The sequence below is a fragment of the Notechis scutatus genome, chromosome 6 (assembly GCF_049901735.1).
Source record: "Notechis scutatus isolate UNSWTSFEM ecotype Mainland chromosome 6, rNotScu1.2, whole genome shotgun sequence".
NCBI classification, from domain to species: Eukaryota; Metazoa; Chordata; class Lepidosauria; order Squamata; family Elapidae; genus Notechis; species Notechis scutatus.
In genome coordinates this window covers 29,091,931-29,116,328 of record NC_142014.1, presented here as the reverse complement: position 1 = coordinate 29,116,328, position 24,398 = coordinate 29,091,931, and the positions used below count along the sequence as shown (strand labels likewise).

The following is a 24,398-nucleotide window of genomic DNA, read 5'->3' as shown; positions in this document are numbered from 1 at the left end:
CTAAGTAACCTCATCAGTGCTAGTAAGACAGTAGGGTTTGTTCTCCAATTATACGAGTGACTTGCTCTGTCAGCGCTGGTAGATGTTTCATTCCCAATTAGGTAACCTCAGTTCTGCACTGATGGTGTTTCCTAATTGGGTAATGAAACGTCTGCAAGAAAATAACCAAGCTCAGAGAGCACCGAAGACCCCACAGTTCCCCCTTCTTCTTCCTCCTCCTCTTCCTCCTCCCTCCTCTTTGTCCTTCTCCATTCTCGTTTTTTCTTATTCTTCCACCTCCCTTTCTCCTCCTTTCTCCATCCACTCCTCTTTCTCCTTTCTCCTCCCTTTTTCTTTCTCCTCCTCCTCCCCTCCTTTCTCTTCATCCTCCCTTTTTTTCTCCTCATTTGTCAGAATATTCATGAACTGGCAGATACATGGTAACAAGGTCAGCCAATGAATAGGCATGGCAACAGATCAGCCAATGGGAGCTGAATTGGAAACTGAAACTGGAAGGAGCTTGGGCGTGGCTCTGCAGCTTTGAGCTCTGCAGCTGCAAACAAATCTGGTTTTGTCTGTCTGCTGAACTGAAACTAAGAACTTACAATCTCTCTTCTCCACAACGTTGGAAAAATCTGCTGTTGGTATTGTAAATTTATTTCATGTCTTATTATGTATATAAAGAAGTTAACGAATTCTACTAAATCAGTTATCTGTATGTGCTTTCTGGATTTGATTTTCTGCAACAAACACTGTTATCATTCTCCTTCTCCTCCTCTTCCTCCTCCTCCTCTCCACAAACCCCGCTCCTTTCTACCACTGATGATGTTACCTAATTGGGTAATGAAACGCTGCAAGAAAATCACCAAGAAAACACCAAGGCCCCTACAATTCAACCCCAAACTATAAACAGTCTCTTCTATAAAAGGTGAGTTGAGGGAATAATTACAATCTCAATAGAAAAATCTAAGCATACAATTACGCTGAGAAAGTGCTTTCTTTTTCAAAGTCCCACTTGGAAAAAGTCACAAAATCTTATCACTGAAAGTTGATCAATCATTTAAGCCAGCCAACTATTATCTAACAGCTTCGAAGGATGCAGATAATGGCTTCCACTTAAAGCAATAAATATTGCAATAAATTATAAATCATGTGTTAGTCAAAGCTTAGTCCAATCTCATTCTTGTGTTTCTTTTTTCATTGTTTATTTTGTGAGTCCTATTATTTTACTGCTATTTACATGCCTTTCATTTCCTTTTTATGGCTGTAACAGCAGCCTTAAAGTGAGGCAGGAGGCAACTAAATTAACAAATAAATAAATAAAATTAAGCCCGAGCTCTGGAATACCATTCTATGTATCCAGACATTCATATCAATATTTAGGACTGAAATTAAAGAAATTTCATAATACGATGCAATGGTTGCCGGCATAGTTTCATATCACTCCGAAAAGAACAGGTACTAGGGACTGAAACAAATCAATGATTTTAAAACAACAGGCGTTTTCAATATTTATAAATGAGAATCATGGTTACCTTTTTTTAAAAAAAAAACCTGTGGAAGTTAAAGATAAATTAAGGGCAAAATTGAGAAAGTTACCTTTAGGTTAAACCCGAGCAAATCGCTGATTACACCCGAAACGGCAGACAGAATAACAACTTGTGTTATATTGTAGAGCAAAGGATTCATTGTCAATCCATATAATCTGAAGGGATTGTCCAATTCCTGGAAAGAGGAAATATATTTAAAGGTAAAGGTTCCCTTCACACATACGTGCTACTAGTTTCCGGCTCTAGGGGGCGCTGCTCATCTCCATTACAAAGCCAAAGAGCCCGTGCTGTCCAAAGACGTCTTCGTGGTCATGTGGCCAGTATGACTAAACACTGAGGGCACACGGAACGCTGTTTCCTTCCCACCAAAGTGGCCCCTATTTTTCTACTTGCATTTTTTGACATGCTTTTGAACTGCTATGTTGGCAGAAGCTGGGACGAGGAACGGGAGCTCACTCCCTTACGTGGCGCTAGGGATTCGAACCACCAAACTGCCGACCTTTCTGATCGACAAGCTCAGCATCTTAGCCACTGAGCCACCGCGTCCCTGAAATATATTTAAATATATTTAAATCCGAGAACTGGCAGAACTACAAAGGGGGAATGAGATCATCAATCTCAAAAGGAACTGGTCGATCCATTTATCAGTACCAAAATCGTTTCCGTTTTTAAAATTCTCACCTTCAATAATTTTGTCGCAAGTTTTAAAACATTGTTGACCAATGTTAGTTCTTCTTTCTTGTTCGGCTTCTTTTCCATTTTCAAGTACAAGTTTATCTAACCCAGGGAGGAGAAACGGGTGTCACTTAAAACAAACAATCACCTCAAGTAGTACAGTTTTTAAAACAAGGATAGTGTTTATCTTTCATTTTCATTTTTTTTAAAAAATGTTTATTTATATAAACAACCCGGCTCTTCAGCCCAAGAGTCTCGGGGCGATGTATAATTCATGAAGCAAATTAAATTAATGTTTAAATTCAGACAGGAATTTATGAAGAATGGGGAAAATGATTAAACAAAAGACAATGAGCTGACAGGCTTAATAAAGGTTTTTAATAAAAGTCTTTCCTTTGGTACTTATAAGACACTTCTATTCCAAGGGAGAGAATTTCAAGGACAGAGCATCAAAACTACAGTTATTAGCTCCCTAAGGTGCTTTTTCAAGAGGCAACTGGACTTTCTTTGTTTTTCCTTGAAGATGTTTCGCTTCTCGTCCAAGAAGCTTCTTCAGTTCTGTCAGAAGTTCTGTCAGAAATCAGAACTGAAGAAGCTTCTTGGAAGAAAAGCAAAACGACTTCAAGGAAAAACAAAGAATGTCCAGTTGCCTCTTGAAAAAACACCTTTGGGACAACCATGACCTGGATGACTGAATTTCCATAGATATACAGTATTTTGTTTCCTATTTGTTGAAGCCTTAAATGAAAATCAAATTGAATGTGTTTTTTTAAATGTTCTATCAAATCATCTGCATATCTACTCAGAATTCACTTTTTCTTCCTTCTGTTCAGTCGTGTTTAATTCTCAGAGACTTCCTGGACAAGTCCCTGCTATTTTCTTGACAAGATTTGTAGAAGTGGCTCGCCACTGCTTCTTCCTAGGGCTGAGAGAAAGCGACTGGCCCAAAGTCACCCAGCTTTTTGCCCAGGGTGGAAGTAGAACTCACGGTCTCCCAGTTACACGCCTTAACCACTGCACCCAACTGACTCCAAAAGTTAACTACTGTAAGCAGAATTGCAATGTACTGCTTTCTGAATGAGTCAGGGATTCAGGACAGAAGGAGAAAAACACGGCCTCCTCATCTTGAGCATCTGCGTTTCCTGCGTCGGATGAGGAGACCACATCTTTCTCCTTCTTTCCTGGCCACTTTTTACAGAGGCACAATCGAGAGCGTCTTAACAAACTGCATCCTTCTTTGGTTTGGTGGCTGCAGTGCCTCAGATAGAAAGTCCCTACAGAGAGCGGTGAGGGCAATGGAGATGATTAAAGAAAGCTTGCTTCCTGTTATTCAGGATACTGCTTATAAGCGCTATGTGCTTAGAGCTCGAAGCATTGTTAGAGACCCCACACACCCACTTCACGGCCTGTTTCTGTTGCGCCCCTCTGGGAGGAGGTTTTGAAGTATTTCTAGCAGGACTTCCAGATTCTGGAATAGCTTTGTTCCCTATGCCGTCCATCTGTAAACTCGCAGGGTTTGTTTTTCTCACCACGTACATGTATACATCCGAACAAGACTGCGTTGTTTTTCTGCATCATGGAATATATATGAGTACATGCATTATTTATTTATTTATTTTGTCATGTTTACATAGTGTATATTGGAGGTGGTGACTCTTTGAGGGCTGTACAGTTATTCTAAGTCTTATTTGGTAAAAGTTCTCACCTGTTCAGTAAGCAATATTGATGTGTTGCTGTATTTCTTGCTTGTTTCGGATCCGAGTGTCACAAATCTCAAAAGGAAAAGGGTTAAGGAAATGCACCATATGACAAGTTCCCAATTATAATGGCAGTCAAGGAAGACCGCATGGACGTGAAGCAGCTGAAATAAGGCAAAAAACCAAAACAAAACAGAGGGGTTAATTCTCCATCAGCACCGAAGTTATCTTTCACCAAATAAAATTCACAAACAAACGACCTCCGTTGCAATCCTGTGAAATCTTCACTTCCCTATGGATCGATCCATTCAATTTTAATGTGATTTATCTCTGAGTAGACATGCAAGCCGTTTCATCACTTTGGGCCTATTATTTATCCTGCAAAGCCTGCAGAGGCTTTTTTCAAGCCTCCGGGAGGCCGAATAAAGGCCTCAAACCAGCCGAAAAATCAGCTATGAAGTGCAGTGGAGGTAAGGGGGGGGGTGGCGGTGTGGGGAGGGGGTTGCGCGCGCATGTGCAGGAGGCATGGGGAGGCGCAAGCATTGCCTTCTGGGTGCTGGCACGCGAGCGTGAGCACGCATACAATTTTTGGCACAGGAGCCCAAAAAGGTTACCCACCACTGGTATAAGGTCTCCTGCTGGAGCAGAGGGTTGGACTAGAAAACCTCCACGATCCCTTCCAGCTCTATTCTGATTGATTGATTGATTGACAAGGCTGAAAAACAACTAATCCAGCTAACCACACCTCTGTTTGAATCTACTTTTGCTTTGGGGTTCTGGATGCATTTAGGCCTGTGATGTCCATCTGAGGAGGCACGGAGGAACATTTCTACTTAGGTTTCTTAACTGCGATTTTTTTGAACCGGAAGGAATTCAGTTCCCATCAGGTTCCTTACCTGTGCGCAGCAGATAAACACCACAGAAATAGTCAACAAGAAAGCAGAGGAAACTATGACGTCCACCGAACGCTGAGGACCTCGTCTCTGTAAATAGAAATAAACGGTGAGTGTGGGATGGATGAACAAACTGTCGTAGAACCTGGGAAACGAGCTGACCTGGCCTCCTATTAATATACAGCAAACTTGGTAACTTGTGCGTACAACATAGTGCATTGTTTGCTGCAGGGTTCAGTTCGTCGGTTCTTCTTCTTCATCATCATCGTTCTGGCCATTGTCTATCCAGTGCAAGATGAAGACCTCTATTTTTTGACCCATTTTGCATTCTATTGTGCCTTTAATTCTACAGAGGTAATCAGGGGTGGGATTCAGCCGGTTTGTACCGCGGTTGTTCCAGTGATTAGTTGGCCCCCTCCACATGCCCCTGCCCTACTCCAGTGGTCGCCAACCAGTGGGCCGGGGGACCACTTTTGGTCCATGAGAAAATGTTGTTGGTCCGCTGAGAAATGTCACCCCCAAAGCGATAATCCAGGCTGTGCAGGAACACAAGGCTGCACCAACCACATGGCCCGTGGGAACACAAAGCTGCGCCAAACACATGGCCCACGGGAACACAAGGCTTGCATTGCATACAACACTAGGTAATGAGGGAAGGGGGGAAAGGGCGGAGGGGGAGAACTTGCCCCACATGCCCCGCCTGTCCACTGGGCTGCTTCTTTCTGCTTCTTTCTTCTTCTGCTTTTGGCTGCATGCAAGGAAAGCAGCAAAAGTCTTTCTTTCTTCACCCAAATTCTGCCAGAAATGAGTCTTTGGCATCCGCAAGGCATCCTGCTCCAAGAGGCTGCACCGGCAAAGACTCATTTCTGGCAGAGTTTGGGAAAGAGAAAGAAAGACTTCTGCTGCTTCTGCTGTTTTCCTTGCATGAAGCCAAAAGTCTTTCTCTCTCTCTCTCTCTCCCCCTGAGAACAGAGCTGGAGATGGTATCCTGCGATCCCAAATAAAGAACGATCAATTGGTAGGAAAACAGGGTGGGGAATTTTCCTGTAGACTTGTTTTGGGATTTTCCCAGGGTCTCTGGTTTGCGGGATTTAAAATTATGAGTCTGGTGGTCCCTGAGGTCCAAAAGCTTGGTGACCCCTGCCCTAGTCTGTTCTTTATTTCCGTGTTTTGCAGCTCATCTGATTTGCGCGGCTGTTTCACTCAGCTGCTTCACTCACTGGGGCTGCAGCGGAAAGTAAGTTTTAGAGATGAAAATGGGCGGTTTGCAAACACAAAGTGCACGCTCACTGAACCTATTGTTATACTGGTTGAACCCCACCCCCGGAGGTAATCCTGGACTTACAACCATTCATTTAGCGGCCACTGAAAATAACAACGGCACTGAAATTTTGTTACACTAAGGACCATTGTAGCTTCCCTGCAGTGACATGATCAAAATTCAGACGCTTTCGCAAGTGACTCGTATTTAAGACAGTCGCAGTGTCCCAGGATCACATGACACCCTTTTATGACCTTCGGACAAGCCAAGTCAATGGGGGAGCCCAGATTCGCTTAACAACCGTGTTGTTAATATAACAACTGCAGTGATTCACTTAAGAGTGGTGGCAAGCGAGGTCGTAAAATGGGACAAAAGTCACTTAACAACTTGCCTACATTGTGTGTGTGGGGGGAAAACAAAGGGACAGTTTAAGCCTCAGCTGCATCAATAGTATCTCCTATGGCCGTGATGGCGAACCTATGGCACGCGTGCCACAGGTAACACGCAGAGCCATTTGTGCCAGCACACGAGCCGCAGACAGACTTACCTCACTGCGCATGCGCGTGCCTCACAGCTGATTTTTCAGCTGGTTTGAGACCTTTTTCGGCCTCCCAGAAGCTTCAAAAAAACTTCTGCAGGATTTGCAGGATGAATAATAGGCCCGTTTTGTCACTTCGGGCCTATTATTCGACCTGCAAAGCCTACAGACTTTTTTCAAACCTGTGGGAGGCCAAAAAAGGCCTCAAACCAACCGAAAAATCAGCTGTGAGGCGCAGTGCAGGTAAGCGGGCAGCGGTGGGGAGGTTGCACACGCGTGCGCAGGGGGCGTGGGGAGGCGCGTGCATTGCCTTCTGTATGCTGGTACGCAAGTGTGTGAGTGAGTGCAAGCGCACGCACAATTTTTGGCACAGGAGCCCAAAAAGGTTAGCCCCCACCGTTTTATGGCATGAATTTAGGCAGAAGTTGAAATAAATAAATAACCACAAACCTTTAGGTAGGAGCGAAGGGAAAGCCAGATTTTAATATTCTGGACTTTTTTTAGCCGGAAATGAGGTACTTCTGACTTCTGAGCTCTCCTGGCAGATGTTAAATGACCAAAAAGTTTGGCAAAAAGCAATCTCTGTAAAACATAAAAGAGTCTGAAATGAAACAAGTGACATTCTTCATTGGATTCCTTTCAGGGTGGAAAAGCAGAATGCAAACCATAATTATTTATCCTACCGATTCTTGCGTGTTAAGGATGCTTCTTTCTTTATTAGATCCCCCATAGCAGGAATCTCCCAAGACCTCAAAAGGCACACAAGGGATCTGCTTGTGCTAATACTTATTCTGCAATAACGAATGGGTTAACTCAAGGCCTGGTTTACAAGAACGGATTGCTGACATAAGTAACCAATATTTAAATTGATTTTGTTGTTGTTGCAAAGAACAGAACAGAATAACAGAGTTGGGAGTGACTATAGAGGTCTTCTAGTCCAACCCCCTTCTCAGGCCAGAAATATCATTTGGGTGGGGTGGGGTTGTCCAATCTCTTAAAAATTTCCAGTGTTGGAGCATCCACAACTTCTGGAGGCAAGTTGTTCCACTGATTAATTGTTCTCACTGTCAGGAAATTTCTCCTTAGTTCTTATGTTGCTTCTCTCCTTGGTTAGTTTCCACCCAGTTGCTTCTTGTCCTGCCTTCTGGTGCATTGAAAAATAAATTGACTCCCTCTTCTTTGGGGCAGCCCCTCAAATATTGGAAGACTGCTATCCTGGGCCCCTCAGTCCTTCTTTTCTCTAAACTGGCCATTCTCAATTCCACCAACTGTTCTTCATATGTTTTAGCCTCCAGTCCCTTTATCATCTTTGTTGCTCTTCTCTGCACTCTTTCTAGAGTCTCAACATCTTTTTTTTTTAACATTGTGGCAACCAAAACTGGATGCAGCATTCCAAGTTTGGCCTTATCAAGGCCTTATAAAGTGGTATTAACACTTCACGTGATCTTGATTCTATCCCTCTGTTTATACAGCCTAGAACTGCATTGGCTTTTTTGGCAGCTGCTGCACACGGCTGGCTCCTATTTGAGTGGTTGTCCACTAGGACAGGGTCCCCAACCACCGGTCCGTGGACCGCACGATCCGCGGAACAAGTCCTACCGGGCCGCTGGTTGCTGGCGCCGCCATCTTTTTGGATGAAAAAGTGCTTCCGGTGAGCTTTTCCGGTAGAAAGCTCACCGGAAGCATTTTTCATCAAAGATAGGCGCGCCCTTCTGGTGAGCTTTTCCGGGTAGAAAGCCATTTCTACCCGGAAAAGCTCACCGAGCGTGGTGCCATCTTTTTGATGAAAAAGTGCTTCCGGTGAGGTCACCGGGCACTTTTCATCCAAAAGATGGCGGCGCCAGCTGATGCGGTGCCGGGCGCGCGCCCAGCTGATGCCGGTACCGGGCCGGCATAAAAAGGTTGGGGATCACTGCACTAGGACTCCAAGATCACCTCTCATAGTTACGGCTATTGAACCAGCTAATACCTATATTATACCTGTACAAAGGAGCAAGGGAGGTGACCTTCACTAATTAATTTGTTTTTGGGAAATGTTTTGTTTATGATACAGCTTTCTAAGTGTACTTTTTTTCCCCTTTAATTACACTGTTTACACTGTGAGTTGACTTATGTCAGATATTTTATCTTTACCGGCCCTATAATCGTATGCAATAATAATAGCTGTAGCCAGATAACCCTTGGACATTTTAAGAATTTCTATTTTCAATGACTGAATTACAAGCCATGCTAGGAAATAAATATTTTTTAAGGGCAGAATATGCATTATAATAAATAAGCATGTTAAAGTAGCACTAGAGACAGTGCACTATCGTGTTTCCCAAAACATAAGACCCTGTCTTATAATTTTTTTGCCACCAAAAAAGGCACCAGGTCTTATTTTCGGGGGATGTCATCCACTGATTAACTTCACTTGCGTGCGTTGCCCCTGGTCTCCTTTTCGCTGGCAGAGGCCTTCAGGAACTTTTTCTGTGGTCAGCAAGGCTTTCCTGAAGGCCTCTGCAGCCAATACGGGAGCTGTGGATCGATCCAAAGCTTTGTTATCAGCTCCAGAGGCCTTCAGGAAAGCCTTGCCAGCTGCAGAAGAAATGGGCCGGCCAGGCAGGTGTCGGGGTGTGCGAGGCCTGGCTACAACTGTCCAAAGGTAAGTAGTAGGGCAGCTCCACCCCCTCCCCCAATCCCCACCCTAGCTTAATTTTTACCCATCCACTCTGGAGTGGGTGGGATTTTAATTAGGGCTTACTTTGGGGGTAGGACTTATATTAGGCGCATGTGTAAAAATCAATCTAGGACTTTCAGGGTAGGTCATATTTTTTGGGAAACAGTATATCCAAGACGTAAGCATAGCAGAGATCATAGAAAATTCCAGCATGTCAATTTTTTTTCCCCAAAAATGAGCTTTGGAGGTGGGGTTGGTGCTAAGGCTTACCTGCTTGTAAGTCCTCTCAGCCACACATAAAAGGAAGAAAAATATCCACACCAGGGAAACACGAACTACAAAGCACACAATAACCATGGCTATCACCATGATGTTTCCATTGGACCCGAAGGCAATAGCATAGAGTTCGGTAGCCGTATGCGTGGCTAGATGTTCCAGGTCTTTTTCTTGGGAAAGTCTAAATACAAACGGCGTCAATCCCAGGATTAAGGAGACCACATTGCCAAAAACCTGGTATCCGATTCCTGGAACGTAGCTGTTCACCTAAAGACAAACAAAAACAACGCCGAGACGGTAATAGTGTGCATTTTAACAAACCCTGTTCTGGAAATGGTTTTCAATGCATGAAAAGGAAATCTGAATTCGGCTCAATGAAAGTGTAAAAGCTAAAATGAGAACATTGGCATTGGTATATTATGATTATTATTACCCTGTTGCTTTGCATGTACATTGACAGCTTCTGCACCGGAGACAAATTCCTTGTGTGGCTAATCACACTTGGCTAAATAAAGTCTCCTTTGCTCTCCCTCTCCCATTCCCTGTCCTATCCTCCCCCACCATCCCTCTCCGCTTCCTTCCATTCCTTCCCCACCCTCTATCACATCCTCTCCTCCCCCTGCTCTCCTCTCCCTTCCCTTCCCTCCCCACCCCTATCCTATCTTCCCTCCCCTCTTTCCTCCCCACCCCTATCCTATTGTATCCTGTCCTCCCTCCCCCTGCTCTCCTCCTCTCCTGCTCCTCTCCCTTCCCTTCCCTCCCCATCCCCTATCGTATCCTAAACTCCCTCCTCTCTCCCTCCCCTTCCTATGTATCCTATCCTCATTAAACAGCATTTGCAGAATGTCAACGAAGATTCCATTATCCAGGCCAAAAGTGTCTAAAAAGGTCAAATCATGGCAACAGGACTAAAGATTATTTAACTGAGACTTTTGTTACCCATCCAAGTAACTTCTTCAGTCAATTTTTTTAAAAAAAAAATTGATTGGGCATCGAGTCAGGGAGTCTCCGTTCACATTTTGCATTTCATTTTGGGGCTGAAACCTCCCAGCGGCCAGTTTAAGCAAGAAGTTAGTACACCCCAACAGCTCTTAAAATGTAAGGAAACAGCCACACTTCTTAGACTTCCATTAGAGCCATTTAAAAGCATCATTTCTTTCATTGGGGCAAATTTTAGAAGTTTAAAAAAAAAAAAAACTCCAGACTTACCCTGTTCATGATCATGCCACTGATCTCGAGCACGGACATATCTGCCTTTTTGCAGTCGTTGCCTTCCCACACAATGGCGCTAACTTTCTCCAACCCGGGGTTCGAGCTATGGAACCAGGGCAAATGACCCTGCCAAAAATATGTGTATTTTTAAAAAGGGGCCATAAAAGGTTCTGTAAAGCCATAACAACAGCAATAACAATGGTGACATGGTCACTAGCAGGTGAACACTCAAGCAAAAATTATAGCTTCGGACGGATTTGGCAAGCTCCAGATAAATATACATATAAAAGGGATGTTGAGACTCTGGAAAGAGTGCAGAGAAGAGCAACAAAGAGGATTAGGGGACTGGAGGATAAAACATACGAAGATGTCTCGTTTAATGAAAAGAAGGACTAAGGGAGACATGACAGCAGTGTTCCAATATTTGAGGGGCTGCCCCAAAGAAGAGGGAGTCAAGCTATTCTCCAAAGCCCCTGAAGGGACAAGAAGCAATGGGTGGAAACTAAGGAGAGGAGCAACTTGGAACTAAGGAGGAGTTTTCTGACAGTTAGAGCAATGAATCCATGGAACGAATTGTCTCCAGAAATTGTGGGTGCTTCAACACTGGAGATTTTTAAGAGGAGACTGGACAACATACATACATACATACATACACACACCAACAAAATCTCTCTCTCTCTCTGCCTCTCCTCTGTCTTATCTCTCTGTCTGTTTCTCTGTCTGTCTCTCCTCTGTCTCTCTCTGTCTCTTTCTCACTGTCTTTGTCTCTCTCTGTCTCTCCTGTGTCTCTATATCTCTTTCTGTCTCTTTCTCTCTGTCTTTCTCTCTCTGTCTCTCTCCTCTCTCTCTGTCTTTGTCTCTATCTCTCTTTGTCTGTCCGTCTGTCTCTGTCTCTCTCGTCTGTCTGTCTGTCTCTGTGTGTGTATCTATATATATACCGTATTTATCGGCGTATAACACGCACTTTTTTCCCCCTGAAAATAGGGGGCAAATGATGTATGCGTGTTATACGCCGATATAATGTTAAGAAGCCTTCGGTGAATGCTGCTGGGATCGGGGATCAAGGACACAAATGAAAGAAGGGGAGGGAGGAAGCAACCGAAGCCTGTCCTTCTCTCTGGGTCAGCTCTCTCAGTTGCTCTCTCGCTCCTCCACCAGCACAGGAAGAAACTGCTTCAAAGAAGCGGGGCTTTTCCTGTCGCCTCTCCCCACCCCCCCCGTCCGCCCGCCCGCAGTGCTCAGTTCTGCCTGCCTGCCTGCCTTCGTTAATGGTTGAATCGGAACAGCTTCGGCTGAGTAAAAGAGCGAATAGTTATTATTCTCAGCGAAGCTGCTCCCAAACAACCAGAAACTAAGGCAGGCAGGCAGAATTTTTAAATTTTTTTCCCTGAAATTTCCCCCTTAAAATGAAGATGCGTGTTATACGCCTGTGCGTGTTATACGCCGATAAATACGGTATTTTCAGCACCCAGCCACAGTTGATCCTACATGTTAAATATTAAAATTATTTCATCACTTTCCCATCGCTTTTGTTTGTACGCTTTTGTTTTGTTTCTCTGTTTTGTATTCTATTTTTTATGATAAAACAATAAATAATAAAAAAGAAGAGACCGGACAATCATTTGTCTGAAGTGGTGTGAGGTTTCCTGTCTAAGGAGGGGGTTGGACTAGAAGACCTTCAAGGTCCCTTCCAACTCTTGTTTATCCTGTTGTATCATTTATTCTCCTACTCACCGGATGGAAGGGGTCATCTCTGTATTCCTTCTTCATGCAAGAGTTGACCTGTGAATTCTCTGCGTCGGTCTCGCTGGTACAGGATGAGCGGCATTCGGCACAGTGCAAAAAATCCTCCCACAGGACGTCTTCTGTCTCCGATTCTGGCCTGGTGCTTTCTGAATCTTGTCTGGAACTTGAACACCTCGAGCTGCAACTGGTGCCTGATTTGGGGACATCCTGAAGAATACAGGAACAGCCATAAGGAGATTATTGAAGGAACAGCCCAACCCATTTGTGCACAGTTTGAGCCAACTACTTCATTATGTTCAGCCTATAATACAGGAATCTTCCCGATCTGACAGCCTAAACCTGGGAACAATTAAATAAGGCTCCAAGGAAGCTAGGGAAGGTCAGCCCTAGGAGTTTTGTGATTGTGCAGTGATTCCAGGCTAGTTCTAAACTTGATCCCTCCACTCTGTCAGGCTGGGGAAATAGTAATAATGTTCTGATCTAGGCTTCCTTAGAAAGCATATGTGATGACCCAAAGGGGCGTGGCACAAAGGCAACACAGTCAGATAAGCAATAAGAGTCCATTTATTATCTCCAACTTTGCCCCCAATGTCCAGGTTACCTTCGGGCTGGAGAAAAACTCTCCCAGGAACAGCCTTTGACTGTAGAAAATTCAGTCCAAAACAAGGTACATACAAACTGAAACTTAAAATCCAAACACACCAAACTGAAGTAATTAATTTGACAGGGCAGGAGCAGGAATTTCAAACTTGAAAGTATGGCAAAACTCACACAGTTGGAAAGACACCAGGAACACAGATAAGCCATGACGATACAAGATAAAGTCATGTTTGCTCCCAACAGCTTGCTGCACGCAGCTTGCCATTTTTTATACACTGCGTTCCCAGCTGCAGCTAATGAAGGGAATCAGGGCCCTTTCCTCCCCCGTAAGCCACACAACCCACGTTGCTATCTTCTCCATTTCTCCCTGCATGCCCTAAGATGAAGAAGGGTGGGCCTTGGTCTTCCTCTGAATTCCCTCTCCCTTGTTCTACCTCTCCCTGCTCTGCCCAGCCAAACTTTGCCTTTCCCCAGTTTCTTCCACAGCCAATGGAGCCATACTCCCACTCCCTGTCAGTTGTTCGGCTTCCTCCTCCAAGTCAGCTTGCAACAGGGGCATGACAGCATAGAATACAATCTTAGTCCTGGCAAAACCTCTTTTATTTCCACGGCTGTGAATTATGTTCATTCACAGCCTGCAAGGCTTCACAAACAGTCTTTCAGGAGAATGTTTATAAACACCCACCTTATCACACTTGGAATGCGGCCAGATAACGAATGGCCAAACGCAAGGCAAGACCAAACTTGACACAGAGTCAAACAGAACTTTTAAAAGCTTGAATCGACCAGACAAACTAATTGCTTCCTGCAAAAGCTCACGTCCCATTCTCTCTTCTGTTATGGCCTATGGAAGGGGCCAATCATCTCCGCCTTACTCCTGAGTTGACCCTGCTTTCTCAATTGTTCTTGTCTTTAGTATCCCTGCGCATACTGGCTGGGAACCAGTTCCAGAAGCTCCCCCGCCTCACTGCTATCCGAGTTTGAAGGCAGATGATGACTGCCAGCTTGCCCTGGCCCCAACTCTGCCTCCAATGCAGAGCCCTCACCTTCCTCAGCCTCCAAGACTGGCCCAGGTTCCTTCCCAACCTCCTCACTACTGTCCGACTCTGCTGACAGCTCCATCAGCCGCAGGCAGGCTACAACAAATAGCACTTAGACTTATATACCGCTTCACAGTGCTTTACAGCCCTCTCTAAGTGGTTTACAGTGTCAGCAAATTACTTCCCAACAATCTGAGTCCTCGTTTTACGCACTTCAGAAGGATGCAAGACTGAGTCAAACTTGAGCCGGTCAGGATCGAATTCCTGACAGTGGGCGGTGAGTTAGCCTGCAATACTACATTCTAACCACCACGGCTTTTACACGCCCCAAAAGTACCCATGAATTTGATGTCCTTAAAAGTTTTACTCGACAACAATGCAAAAGCGTTGTTACCTCTACAGGGTAATGTTTCTTATAATGGTGAGATTTCTTATTTCGAAACGCACAATCGCTGGAAGGGCGTTCGGCATTCCGTCGTAAAGGGTAGCTGGCTTCCGGCCCCTCTTCACTAGAAACTTCGTCCGATATATTTGTCATTGTTCGGTGACCGTCCTAAACCGAAGAAGAATTTACTATCAATAAAAGCACATTTTATTTATCTCAAACAATGCATACAACTTTAATATACAATTCTAGAGAAAATTGGGCTGCACTCCATAGCCAAGCAGCTCCTACTGATCAATTGCCCTTAATTGTGAACCTCCTTACCTGCCATTTTTAGACTCGAGATGCTAATTGTAAGTCTTAAAAAATCAGTTTAAATGTTTAATGTTTTTAAAAAGTACAGCCGAAACTCAAGGAAAAAAAAAGATAAAAGGAGAAAATCCTGCTGTCAGGATTCCGAGGATTACCCTAATTAAATCATGAGCCTCGAGCCTAGCTTCAAAAGAATTCAAAAGATTTAGTAGGAGCAACAAGTCCGGCACTAACCTGTATGAAGCCAACTCTAAAACACGTAATTTACTATCACCTATGACCCTGTTTTCCCGTGCCCCTCTGGGTGTGTCATAAATCACATCCTCCAACAAAACACATTCACAGGCTAGGTGTCTGGGAACATGCCTGTTTCGGACTTGACCCCTGCCCACTGTTTTATTTTATTTTATTTTAGTTTGTTTTTTGAACCACCCAAAAAGGGACTTCGGGTGCAGGCATTAAACCATTAAAACTATAAATATGCAAAAGCTAAAAAATTTAAAAGGAAGGGGTCAGGTGTGAAAGATCCACAACAGTTAAGACTTATTAACTGCTACTCAGTATTCTCAACAAACAGCACCTGCTTGGGAGTTAGATCACAGAATTCAAGGGAGGTTGGGCTTAGTTCGCTTGTGGCTACATAGGGGATTCTAGGCTGATTCCTCTTTTGACTCCACCCCCAGTTCTTCCACTCCTTCTGCAGCCAGCTATTAAAGTTAGTTAAAGGGCGAAGGGAGGGCTTTCAGGGTACTAACCCACCCCATGGCTGTGTGGTCCTCTCAGCTGCCCATACAAGGCCACCCTGGTCCAACTCTTTTCTGGAAGGCAAGGAGACTGGGGCCCCATTTCATCTCCAGGGGAACAATATTCCACACGCCAAGACAATAGCAGAAAGCTTTCTTCCTAGGCCAGGGGTCTGCAACCTTAAACACTCAAAGAGCCATTTGGACCTGTTTCCCACAGAAAATAAAACCCCATGAGCCTCAAAACCTGGGTGGGTGTGGCCAACTCAACGTCACTCCCACCCAGTCACATGACCTCACCTGCCACACCTACCCAGGTTTTGTTGCTCCCAGTGTTTTCTGTGAGTCTCTCTCTCTCCCTCCCTCATTTCTGTTTTTTGTGTTTTACCTTCTCAGGCCAGGCGAGGAGTGACTGGGAGGGGAGGGCGAGGGGCAGGGCCAGCCAGTGGTGGATTCACCCAACAGGGAGCCACAGCAGAGGGCCCAAAGAGCCGCATGCAGCTCCAGAGCTACAGGTTGCTGACACCCATCCTAGACCCTACTCATTCCTGTTTCTATTGCATCATTACTTTCTTCCTGTCCTAAATTTATTTATCTGCCCAACTGAAAGACCGCACACTTCCCTCACAGACAGCGTCTGATATCATGAAGACAAAATAAAGACAGAAGGGACCTTGGAGATCTTCTAGTCTAACCCCCTGCTCAGGCAGGAAGCCCTATACCATTTTAGACAAATGCTTGTCCAATCTCTTCTTTAAAAATTCCAGTTTTGGAGCAGTCACAACTTCTGGAAGCAAGTTGTTCCACTGGTTAATTATTCTCACTTTCAGGAAATTTTTCCTAGGTTGCTTCTCTCCTTGATTAGTTTCCACCCATTGCTTCTTGTCCTGCCCTCAGGTGCTTTGGGGAATAGCTTCTTTGCGGCAGCCCCTCAGATATTGGAAGACTGCTATCATATCACCCTAGTCCTTCTTTTCATTAAACTTCTGTTGTTGTTGTTAGTTGCGAAGTCGTGTCCGACCCATCACGACCCCATGGACAACGTTCCTCCAGGCCTTCCTGTCCTCTACCATCTTCTGCAGTCCATTTAAGCTCACGCCGACTGCTTCAGTGACTCCATCCAGCCCCCTCATTCATTAAACTAGACATACCCAATTCCAGCCACCGTTCTTGGTATGTTTTAGCCTCCAGTCCCCTAATAAAGGACTCACCTTGTGATTCGGAGTGTTGTATGTATTTCGGGCAGTTCCGATATTCCAGCTGGGTTCTTCTGCTCGGACGGCCTCAGGCAGGGGCTCATGGGATTGCAAAGCATCTTCGTTGTTTCTACCTGTCCTTTTTCCATCGAGGGAAACATACCCGTTGTCGGTTTCGGTGGATTTGTCTATGGAGTTCTTTGCTTTCTTTGCTCTAGAGGCAAACCAAATATATGAAGTAGGTATTATTGGGGTAAAGACATTTTCCTGATCCTATTTCCCAATCCCATTTCCCTTTCATGCAAAGAGAAAAAAAGGCAAGAATAAAATTCTTAGGATAAAAGCTGACAGTATATTTATTATGAATAATGTATTTATATTAAGTAATATATCATTTATAATTTTATAATATACAATTTTTATATTATAAAAATTTCAGTTTCCCTGAATATAAAACCTACCTGAAAGTAAGTCCTAGTTTGATTTCTACACATGCCCAATATAAGCCCTACCCACTAAATAAGCCCTAGTTAAATCCCATCCACTCTAGAGTGGACGGGTAAAAATTAAGTTAGGGTGGGGATTGGGGGAGGGGGTGGAGCTGCCCTACTACTTACCTTTGGACAGTTCTAGCCAGGCCTCACACACCCTGACACCTGCCTTGCCGGCCCATTTCTTCTGCAGCTGGCAAGGCTTTCCTGAAGCTGATAACAAAGCTTTGGATCGATCCACAGCTCCCGTATTGGTTGCAGAGGCCTTCAGGAAAGCCTTGCTGACCACAGAAAAAGTTCCTGAAGGCCTCTGACAGCAAAAAGGAGGCTGGGGGCAACGCGCACAAGTGAGGTTAGTCAGTGGATGACATCCCCTGAAAATAAGACCTAGTGCCTTTTTTGGTGGCAAAAAAAATATAAGACAGGGTGTTATTTTCAGAGAAACATGGTAATATACTGTATGTTAATTTATACTACGTGTGCTATTAAACTGTCACAAATTAATTATTGATTTAGGATATATAAACCTAGTTGCCAATGATGTAGCTGAAGGCTGTCAAACTCGCAGCCTGCGGGCTGGATGCATCACGCGCTGGCCAGGCCCACACCTGGTTTAGCAAAGTGGGAAAAAGTCATGATACATCACCTGACGATGTGAGTTTGACACCCCTGATGTAGTTGGAGGCAATATTTACATTATGCGTAAATTTGCCTATGTAAACATAGGAAATCTTTAATCTCACTCAATCACCACTGAGCTAAGACCTACATATTGAATAAGAGGGAAACTTACACCAAAAAATTAATAATCAAGGCAACATCAGTTCAGCTGAATAATTCTGGATGATGAAATAATTCTTAATGATGAGGATATTTTACTGATTAGCCATAACGCCATATTGGAAAAGAAAATTACAAAATGTGAAACAATGGTATGGCCATGCGTAATGAAATAATGTGCTGGGTGGAAGTAAAAAAAAAAAAATGAATCATATGTCTGTGCCACCCCTACAATTTATCCTATATTGAAATCAACATACGTAATTCTCAATTGTGGTGAAGTAAAGATAGATAGATAGATAGATAGATGATAGATAGATAGATAGATAGATAGATAGATAGATAGATAGATAGATAGACAGATAGATAGATAAGAGATAGATAGATAGATAGATAGATAGATAGATAGATAGATAGATAGACATAGATAGATAGATAGATAGATAGATAGATAGATAGACATAGATAGATAGATAGATAGATAGATAGATAGATAGATAGATAGATAGATAGATAGATAGATAGATAGATAGATAGATAGACAGACAGACAGACAGACAGACAGATAGATAAGATAGATAGATAGATAGATAGATAGATAGATAGATAGATAGATAGATAGATAGATAGATAGATAGATAGATAGATAGATAGATCCAAGTGATTCTGATAGGTCACTCTTTAACCCAGGGGTAGTCAATCTTTTTATACCTACCGCCCACTTTTGTATCTGTTAATAGTAAAATTTTCTCTAACCGCCCACCGGTTCCACAGTAATGGTGATTTATAAAGTAGGGGACAAAACCCCTACCGCCCACCATGAAAGCTGGAACGCCCACTAGTGGGCGGTAGGGACCAGGTTGACTACCACTGCTTTAACCAGTCAGAACCTGAAAACCCAAAAGAAATTCTTCCTGCAATCTATTCATTTCTAAATGTATGTTTAATGTTTCCCTGACACAAGGGTAGTGTACTTCTTTAATAGATATAAGTAAGTTAAGGAAAAGCAAAACAAAGGTGAATCTTATTTATTTGTATCCAGCCTTCCTTATTTTTAGAAATAACTCAAGCTAATGAACATAACTAACACAACTTCCTCTTCCTGTTTTCCCCACAACACCAATCCCGTGAGGTAGATTGGGCTGAGAGTAACTAGCCTAAAATCATCCAGCTGTCTTTCATGACAAAGGCAGGACTAGAATTTACCCTCTCCTGGTGATTGGCTCAAAGTCACCCAGCGAGCTTTTATGACTAAGGTGGGACTAGAATTCACCATCAACTGGTGATTGGCCCAATGTCATCCAGCTGGCTTTCATGGCTAAGACGGGACTTGAACTCACAGCCTCCTGCTTCTTAGCCTAATACCTTGACCACTAGATCAAACTGTCTTTTATCGCCTGCTGGAACTAACGGAGACCGAAAAACCCTAATTTAACAACAAATGCACTAAAATAAGAAACTCAACTGAAAAATAATTAGCAGGTTTAGAACAGAATCAACATATTTTCATGGACTTTGAGAACCTGCTGCCTCCTTTTTCTCCTACTGGTCTCCAAGTGAAGTATAGAAAACAAAATCACGGGGGACTCAAACAAATTTTGATAGGATGATGTTAGAGAAATGAACAGTCCATCATTTAAGACAAACCAAGGCTTGACTTAAAATATACCAACCCTGATAAAAAGAAAGTAGCGTGCCACAGTTCCTTGAAGACAGCGCCAAGACTAGAAGAGGTGGTGGTGCCGTAACTCTGGACAGATCCTTCCTGGGTGTTATCGGTCGTGCTAGAGCCATCCCCTTCGCGATGCACTTCCAAGTGTGCTGCTTTCCTTAATTTCCTTGAAATTGTAAACGGAGGTATTTTGTAAAGATAATTAACTAGCCGCATAGCATGGACAGAGTTTACCCATTGGGTATGTTTACAGCTGAACAATGGCTTGGTTAATTGAAGCAAGAAAATAATCCCATTTTCATTACTGTCTTTTTGTCCGGTATTTTCGAAAAACAGGAAGTGACTAAACGGGGCTAGTTTTCGACCTACAAAGCTTGCAGAAGCCTGTAGAAGCCTTCCTCAAGCCTTTTGGAGGCCGAAAAATCAGCTGTGAGGCGCATGGCTGAAAATCAGCTGTGAGGCACAGTGCAGGTAAAGGGGCGGAGCAGGGCGGGTGGGTGGATTGCGCGTGCATGAGTAGGGGGCGTGGGGAGCGCACATTGCCTTCTGGGTGCTGGCACGTGAGTGTGAGCATGCAAGCGCGTGCACAATTTTTGGCCCAGGAGCCCAAAAAAGTTAGCCACCACTAAACTAAAGCAAAGACCTGCACAAACCCAGCCCAGGCCCACCACAAATATACCTCCTCCTTCTCCCGCCGGTGTTTGTGGAGGATTTGGGGGTCCTTGTGGAGACAATCTGGCAGTGCACCGTTCCAAGGAGCAGCATGAGCCATGCCGGGCCGATGACTTCCGTCAGAGGTATGTTGTGCGGGCTTTGTATCGTGAAGAAGAGTATGATGGCAGCCACTGTGGGGAAGAAGAAGAGAGGATACAAATGGAGAAGACATTCATCGTTCAACCAGAGAAAAAGGGGAGAGCATTACAGGTAGGCCTTGACTTACCACCTCATCAACAATTGTGAAGTCTGGGCTATTATCAGGAGTGGGATTCTACCGGTTTGGACCGGTTCGAGAGACCCGGTAGTTCCGGTGAGTATTTGGCCCCACCCATCCGCCCCTACTCTTTCCTGTGCTTTATTTCCTGGTGTTTTTTAGCACAGCTGATTCACACGGCAAAGGGGTTTCAGTTACCAGGGCTGCAGTAGAAGGTAAGTAAATCAGTTGCAAATGGGCTTTTTTAAACGTAGAGCACGCGCAAAGCGAAGAGTGCGCTCACCAAACCGGTTGTTACACCGGTTGAATCGCACCACTGGCTATTATTATTATTACCCTGTCAAACTTCTTTTTTTTATGTCAAATCAAAAAATATTTCCCTGGTCTTTTAGAGTTGCCAGCAGAAAGGGAGTAGGGGAAGTGGTGCATTCCTTAAATGCTTTCATAGATAATAGCTAGGCGGCCAAAGCTTCTGGCGTACAAGATTATTACTGGAGAGCATGATTGATGACTCTTGTCTATGGATGTGTCCCATTAGAGAATACATCCGGGGGTGTGGGGGGGGGAAGACCGGGGTCAAGAGTGAAATGAATGATGTGTCTTAGTATTGGCTGCACCCAGGTAATGCCAACATGGTCACTCCTAATAAATCAATTTTCTTTTACTCTGAAAGATGCAGCTAGAGACTTATGATTTGAATGGGAGTGTATTGTCGGAGCCTTGACAGCTGGCTCTTCGGCTTTGTAATGGAGATGAGCACACCGCACCCTAGAGCCAGAAATGACTAGCGTGGATGTGCGAGGGGAACCTTTACCGTTATGTCTTAGGCAGAAAGTTGTCATCCAGACGTACCTTGGAGAAGATAAAGGAAAAGAAGCCACAAAAATATAACTTTTGATGTCACTTGTAGCCACCAGTTGAAGAAGAAGGGAAAGAAAACAACTCTAACAATTCCCTTTCGAGTCAGGGAGGTCCAGGGACTTTCTGGTTTTGCTTTTGCAAAGGCCGACCCTAAAGAGAAGCAGAATCAATGACCTGGTTACACACAAACATATTCTTAATTTTAAAAAAACATTTTTTAAAATAAATATATTGATAAGTAGGGGTCGTCCTCGCCTTACGGCCACAATGGAGCCCAACATTTTTGTTGCTAAGGGAAACGTTGCTTAGGCGAACTATGCCCCATGTTACGACCTTTCGTGCCACAGGGGTGAAGGGAATACTGCAGTTGTTAAGTCAGTCAGACGGTTGTTAAGTGAATCTGACTTCCCCCTCTGACTTTGCTTCTCGGAAGGTTGTGAAAGGGGATCACGTGGCCCCGTCGTAAAAAAATGAGTCGGTTGCCAAGCGGCTGAATTTTGATCACGTGACTAGGGGGAATACTGCTACGGTCATAAGTGTGAAAAATGGTCATAAGTCATTTCAGTGCTACTGTAACTTTGAATGATCACTAAATGAACTGTTGTAATTCGAGGATTACCTGTATATATAATCTAATAAATAATATCTAATATATAAAATCTAATCTAATATAAATAATATAATATATATAATATAAATAATATAATATAAATAATATAATATGAATAATATATTATAATACAGGGATAGTATCTAATATAATATGATATGATAATATATTAATATAATATAATATAATTAACAATAATATAATATATAATATACAGTAGTATAATACAATATACGGTAATATAATATAATAATATAGGATAATATACAGTAATATATGGTAATATACTGTAATATACGGTAATATAATAACATTCACATTGAATATTATATATTATGAGATCACGTTGTCCAATTATTAAACGTTCTTTTGTTTTGAGAACAGTTCATGTCTTGGCTGAAGGAGAGTCCTTGCAGGAGTGTCCTTGGTGGGAACTTGGCTCTCACGGTTGAAGCCTCCCACATTCCTTCTCACCTCCCACCTCCCCCACAGTTCTTTTGGCAAGTTGAAAAGTGATAAGATGCAGAGAAGCATAAACGGTTTCAATCTTAAGAACCAGGCTATGTTGGGCTGATATTTAGGAAACAGCTCCCAATTACCGAAAATCTGCAGAAGAGCAGGCCGAACTGGGTGGTTAAGTGAGTCATCAGCCTAGAATCATTAAGTTGCCACAAGCATCTAACTCCCTTGAGTTCTGTTAACTCTTATCTCGCGCCAATTTAGCGTTGATCCTCGTGAATGGGCTTGAGCGGTAAATCTTTCGGAATTGCAACTTAACCTATGGTCCCAATCCTTTGCACCTGACCAAAATCCCACTCCTCTCCGCCCAATAGGGAGTTTCACCCCATGAAGAAAACCTGCCCGCTAAAATAAGAGAACATTAAAAACACTAAAACGAAGCAAGTATCTATTGAATGAAATTACATCTCCGGTTGAGGAGACCAAGCCTTACCTCTTACTAGATCCACGTCAATGAGATCAGGCTTCACATGCCCAGTTTTCTTTGGCTTGTTCCTCAAACCCTACAAGAGTATAAAATACGATATTTACTACACCGAATGCTGAAGACGGGTCACCTCTGGGAGATCTGAAATCTATCTGATGAGCGCCCGCAGTGTAAAATAATTCAGATCTGTGCAGAGCCACAAGTTAGGAAACTTAACAACCTGATTAGATTTTTTTAAATTTATTATTTTGATCAATAATTCAAGGCAATTAAGATACCATTAAGAGAAAATATAATCACATTAGCTCGATAACCATGCTTCGCTACGAAACTATGTGGTCGGGCTTAGTTTTTGGGGAGAAAAATAAGGAGAAAACAATACTGCCTCTGCCTACCAGTATCCATCAGTATTTATCTGGCTAGCGTCCTGTCAGTGTGTGAGAGAGTTGAGGGCTGTTTGGAAACTGTAACAGTATTTGCTGTGTTAGCAAGAAGGAGACAGCAAGGAGCCTGGGCATGGCTTAGCTCTACTGTTCTGTACTAAAGCTGCTTGCTGCTATGAAACTGAAACTGAAATTCCTCTCCTCTGCTTGTGTTTTGCATTTGGTCGAGATTTCTTTTCAGGTGGGGAGAGGGAGTAGAACTCCTTAGCATCAGAGTGTGTTAGTAATAATAATAATATAGGAAATACTAATAGCTCTGAGGGTCATTTGGAAAAATCCTTTCTTAGCCCCTTAGAAGCCAAGAGGAAGATATGTGCCAAATTTCAAGTTTGTAGGCTTTACGGTTCTGGAGATTTTGTGATGATGCATGAGTAGTATTTTCCTTTTATATATATTGATTACAATGTTATGATATCTGACTAATTTAATGACTTTCAGTTCAGGTACTGCAGTGACCAATTAAGCTAATATAGGAAACTTAACTTCCCACCATCAGATCTCCAAGTGCCAACATCCTTCCAAATGTTGGGGAAGATCCTCAATCTCCCCTAATATTACTGTGAGTCCCCCATTCTCACCACCAATGAAATTTGCAGACTTGGGAAGAAACAGTTTCCATGGGCTTTTTTCAGTGGGCTGTTCTCCCTCTGCCCCCCTCCATCTCCCCCAAAAAGTAAATTGGATGTTTTTTTCTCTGAAATGTGATTCCAAATAGCTGAAATATTATTCCTGTAGCAGAGGGGTGTCAAACTGGCGGCCCGCAGGCTAGAGGCATCATGTGCAGGCCATGCCTCCTCCAGCTATGCAAAGGCAAAAAATGTTGCGATACATCATATGATGGCAACGTAACGGGTTGAGTTTGACGCCTGTGCTGTAGGAGCAGGAATGGCAGAACCTGGAGG

The 24,398-nt window shown here is 43.4% G+C and overlaps 1 protein-coding gene across 2 annotated transcripts in view; it reads right to left on the bottom strand.

The window, feature by feature from the left end:
* The window catches only part of PHTF2 (putative homeodomain transcription factor 2), a 66,154-nt gene that overhangs the window by 3,685 nt on the left and 38,071 nt on the right, over nucleotides 1-24,398 (bottom strand). For both annotated transcript variants that reach the window (XM_026677163.2, XM_087967819.1), the window contains exons 4-17: nucleotides 23,060-23,129; nucleotides 21,489-21,647; nucleotides 20,385-20,550; nucleotides 19,707-19,871; nucleotides 16,778-16,976; nucleotides 14,521-14,679; nucleotides 12,475-12,693; nucleotides 10,738-10,866; nucleotides 9,523-9,795; nucleotides 7,044-7,175; nucleotides 4,798-4,884; nucleotides 3,910-4,065; nucleotides 2,211-2,306; nucleotides 1,579-1,704 (exon numbers count right to left, since the gene is read on the bottom strand). In XM_026677163.2, the coding sequence (XP_026532948.1) occupies nucleotides 1,579-1,704; nucleotides 2,211-2,306; nucleotides 3,910-4,065; nucleotides 4,798-4,884; nucleotides 7,044-7,175; nucleotides 9,523-9,795; nucleotides 10,738-10,866; nucleotides 12,475-12,693; nucleotides 14,521-14,679; nucleotides 16,778-16,976; nucleotides 19,707-19,871; nucleotides 20,385-20,550; nucleotides 21,489-21,647; nucleotides 23,060-23,129 (2,136 nt within the window). The remainder of the gene's footprint in view (nucleotides 1-1,578; nucleotides 1,705-2,210; nucleotides 2,307-3,909; nucleotides 4,066-4,797; nucleotides 4,885-7,043; nucleotides 7,176-9,522; nucleotides 9,796-10,737; nucleotides 10,867-12,474; nucleotides 12,694-14,520; nucleotides 14,680-16,777; nucleotides 16,977-19,706; nucleotides 19,872-20,384; nucleotides 20,551-21,488; nucleotides 21,648-23,059; nucleotides 23,130-24,398) is intronic.